Genomic DNA, 4,596 nt, shown 5'->3' on the forward strand with positions numbered 1-4,596 from the left:
CCCCCCCCCCCCCCCCCCCCTCCATTTGTTACTAAGGCATTACCTTGGAAAGCTGTTACATTATTCAAGAATATATCAAGTAGGAAGTTGCATACTTTTCCAACTCCTACAGTTAAATTAAGTTAACATAAAAATTGAATGTCTCAGAAAGATTGCTGAAAAAAATCTTGTGTCCAAAAAGCAGTAATCTAAATGGCAATATGATACACTATAGTAACCTATAGGAGGTACGAATGTTGAAAAAAGAATGAGTTGAAGTCTTGTGCCTTATCAAGGACACAGTAACAGAGAGGAAAACAATTTATTTAAGTCCCATTTTTGATGGGGCTAAGCAGCATAGAGCAGTTTCAAAAATCTTACTCTCTCTGAAATGTCTACACTCTAAGAAATGCAGATGTTATCAGTACAGATAGTTTCCTGATGAGCCTCTCCAGAGAATTTAAAGCCTTTGCCTATTTCACCCTAAAAATTTAGACTTTTTTTCTTCCTCTTAAGGCACTTAAAAGAAATATGCTAATATAACTCCTGAGCACTTCTGACTCTCCATTCTTCATCTACACACCATCTGTAAAGTCTAAGCTTTTCCAGCCCAAGGCCTGGTGTCATGTCTTTCTGTAGGGGGCCTAGCAAACATGGGAACTTGTACTACAAAACACAGACCATATGAAATGGTATCTTCTCCTGTGGCACAGGAAGACCATTGAGACTTCACTGTAAGAAGTTGTCTTTATGCAGAAAATCAAGCATTTTTATCTGAATGAAAAATATTTCAATGTAAACAAAAAATACCATTTGTATAAAAACTGAATTTAAAAATAAGCCTGAAGAGAACTAGTCCTATGACATCACAGTCCATGGTATATGCTAAACTGTTTTTTCTATCTGGCAGAAAGACAGGATATTTAAGTTATATCTTGATTTTTGAGATTTTAATCGATAAAAGGTGTTCCACACTCATATTTGAGTGACTTGCATCTCAGTACTATCTTTTTCACTTAAAATTTATATTGAAAATTTATGAGCTTCTTAGAAATTTACTAAAGAGACAGAAAAGTAACTCTTGTAGGAGGAGATCCACAAAGAACTTTTCTGTAGTTACTGGCTCTACATTCCCTTAAAGTACAACACAACAGATACTTTTTTTCTGATTTCAAAATTATGCATGTAAATCCATTTAAAAAGATACATGTCCAGAAAACACTTACCAATTTTTGGAATTAGATTATTCTGAAGATAGAGAATTTTTAAATCTCGACACCATTTGTCAAGATATTCTAGTTTTTCTATTTCTTGCTGATGTAAAGAGATTTCTTCCAGTGAAAAGATTTCACAGTTGTTATGTTCTGCACGTCTTCTAACAAGATCTTCAGTGACTGAAAGAAACATTACATGCCATATTTCCCTTTAGTCATTTTCTGCCATCTTACTTATGAACAACTTATAAAAGCATTAGAATCTTTTGTTTCACCATACCAAATAGATATCTGGTAGGATATCTACAAAAATAAAATCTGCTAGAAAAGACATCAAGTACAAAGTAACTTCAGCCCACTCTGCCACAGTAAACATAATTTGTGAAACACACACGTCACCTGTAACATTTAGAAAAATCCATGTGAAACCTGCAGTCTTCCATAAGAGTGTGATACAACCCTTGCAGAAATTAATCCAGCATCCACTATTTTCAGCATAGCTCAGGTTGAAGATTGATTCATGTAGAGAAGCAACAGAGTTTGTTTTTTTTATTTTCTGATGCCAGGTGTTCAGATCACAGATAGCGGGGGCAAGGAAGTAAACTACCTACAGTGTGTCATCATATTCTTCTGCCAGCACAGTGTAAACAGAAATAAGCAGGATAAATGTTGGAAGTGGGCAGATATTTTTTACTTTTTTCATTCTTGAGGCAAAGCCATAGCTAATTCACGCTTTTAAATGTTCATATTAGAATGAAATTTAATCCTGAGTATTTCTTAGGCATTACCAGCTCATTAGCAGCCACCAAAGGAGTTTCAGTGGCCAAAAAACCCAGAGATCCAGGTTCAGAGTTTATCATGTAGTAATATTTAATGCCAGGCAATCATTCAAACAGTGAAAAAGCTCTGCATAATGAAGGTAAAGAAATTCTGTGAGAACTAGGGCTCACTCTTGAGCTAGATGTTATTACTTTGCTTCCAGTCCACTGCACCAAAAACGCACTAGCATTTTCCTCTCCTTCACAAGCAGTGAACTACAGTGAAGTGCTGATTAAAAAAATAGGGTTCTATCAAATGAGCATAGGTATTTTCATGATTGTTAATGCCAAAAAAAGACTTAGCAAGCCTTTCAAAAAGACTGAAGAAAAAGAAGTAAAAATTAAAAAGTGAAAACATATTGTTCCTACCATGCATTAATTAAAAGCATTCTTTCATTGCTTCTCTGTCTCAGGGTTTTGTGCAATCATCCAGTTTTTTTAGTGGTCCTGGAATGGCTGCACACACTCACACAGGCTGGTCTGCATAAACTATGTACTCATACAGCCCAAACTCACATGTGTCAGTGCAGCTCCTCTATCTACAGCCTTTAGGAAAGAGGTGAAACTGCTTTTCGGGTATTTTATTATTTACAGATGACCAGAGTTAACTCTCCTTTCTGTTCAACAGAGTTTCATCTGACATGATTTACAGAATTATATAATCATGATACTGATATTGATGTAACAGGGGATGCTGTCTGCACATAAAACATATTGGGAAAGGTGTCTTTTCCTTTTTTAATCATGGTGGGAAAGTTTGCTGTATCTAAACAATCATCCCTTCAACAGCCCATTAATTAAACAAGATTGAATTAACAGAGAAGAGAAAAAAATGGCAATAATCATGACTAAATATTTTAGTCTTCACAGAAAGTATGAAAAGCACTGTCATTTCTAGGAAGTTACTTGGCAAATCTGCTGGAAATTTAAAAAAAAAAAAAAAGGCTACTAATGTGTTTGGTGGCAAATCTTTCAATGCTGGTAATTCCAGGGCAAACAGGTATTTCTGAGCAAGAAAACAATATTCCATGATCTGTGTACATACACATTGGAGAAAGCATTATGCTTTATATCCTTTAAACAAAATGAAGTCATACAAACTACTCCTGAGACAGTTTTATTACAGCCAGATTTCCCTTTGCTAATGAAAAGAAAATTGAAGTGATTGTTGCAGTGATTATGCAAAAATGACCACTTTCAGTACCAGATGGTTTGCAAAGCAGAGAAAATCATTCACAATACAAGTTACAGTGGCCTATTTTGGGGATCTGCTGTAGGGAACAGTGAATATCTGACATTTTGTATGCCATCTATCTAGTTCATTTAAGAGGGATGAGGAAAACAAACTTGCAAGAGAAAACAAATTTTAAATAAAAGCTTTCCCAAGACACTGACAAAACATATTTCAATATTACTTCTCACTGAAAATTTAATTAACCACAATATCTGATGTGCGCAGTAACAGGAGAATGGACCAGTGATGTGAGAGATCATAGCGGCTCACATGTTCCCATGAACACTGGAGGAAAGAAGGGATGGCATCAATCAAGTGGAGAAAACAGATCTTGAGGATCTAACAACCAGGCTTCCAACAATTACACGTGTTACTCAGAATAGGATCAGATACGAAAGAAAGCATTCAACAAATTGAAAGAATAAGCAGGTGGACAGCTGCAGATATATCAAGAAACAGTGGGGGAACCTGTGTTTCAGAAAGGTGAAGTGTTCAACCATTATTTTAAGACTCAAATTTGTACCACGCTGTTCAGGAGATAAAGCCATTCTCCCTAAGGCAGTTCCTGCTCAAAGTGGACATATGCCAGCTTCATGCAGAGAGAAGGAGCTCTTTTCCAAAGCACTATTTTAGCCCAGCAAGAGACTGGCAGTCCAGTGACAGTGTACAATCAAAATAGATTACAAGGAACATCACAGATGAAGGGAATTCCTCAGAAGCTCTTTTCTTGAGTGATATGAATGAGCACTCAGTCTTTTTGGTCATACTGCTTTACCTCTAAAAGATTGTGGATTCATAAATAATTGTATGGTGTATTTTAACCTCATTCAGAGTTTTTTAATGTCTGATAAAGTGTCTGCATTGGCTAAAAAAAAAAAAAAAATTATCACTTGAAGTTGAAAATTTGTAACTGCAGTGCAAGGACAGCCCTGGCAGGTGTAGGCCCAGACATAAGCCCACCAAGCATCTCCCCTTGCAGGGGGCTGCCCCCCACCCAGCTGGGCCCCCCGCATGGGTCACCCCACAGCTTCGAGAGGCAAGTGCACCCCTGTGCTGCACTTAGTGGAATTAAACCGGGTTGTTATTACCAGGGAGAAGGGAAACCAGATATTCCAGCCGGGTGAGGAGCGCAAGGGAGGCAGGAAGGGAGAGGGGCTGCCAGGGGATGGCGGGGAAGGGGAGCAAGTGTGGGAGGGGGATCATGGTGGCCAGAGAGCGGGGCACGTCCTGGAGAGGAGGGAGGGAGCCCGGGGGAGGGCAAGGAAGCGTCTCGGCGACACTCACTCCGCACCATGGCCGCCCTCAGCTTCCCGCCGCCGCCGTTCCGGACGCCGCGGCGCTGCCATGGCAA

General features: G+C 38.6%; 1 protein-coding gene across 1 annotated transcript in view; it reads right to left on the reverse strand.

Annotated features, from left to right (window-relative positions):
- Positions 1 to 4,590, reverse strand: part of LRRC6 (leucine rich repeat containing 6) — a 38,378-nt gene extending 33,788 nt beyond the window's left edge. Inside the window, exons 1-2 of the mRNA XM_026842506.1 lie at positions 4,530 to 4,590; positions 1,206 to 1,373 (exon numbers count right to left, since the gene is read on the reverse strand). Coding sequence (XP_026698307.1) covers positions 1,206 to 1,373; positions 4,530 to 4,539 — 178 coding nt within the window. The 5' untranslated portion in view covers positions 4,540 to 4,590. The remainder of the gene's footprint in view (positions 1 to 1,205; positions 1,374 to 4,529) is intronic.
- Positions 4,591 to 4,596: the final 6 nt, after the last annotated feature.

This window comes from Athene cunicularia (assembly GCF_003259725.1).
Source record: "Athene cunicularia isolate RWA chromosome 2 unlocalized genomic scaffold, athCun1 chr2_part1, whole genome shotgun sequence".
Lineage (NCBI taxonomy): Eukaryota > Metazoa > Chordata > Aves > Strigiformes > Strigidae > Athene > Athene cunicularia.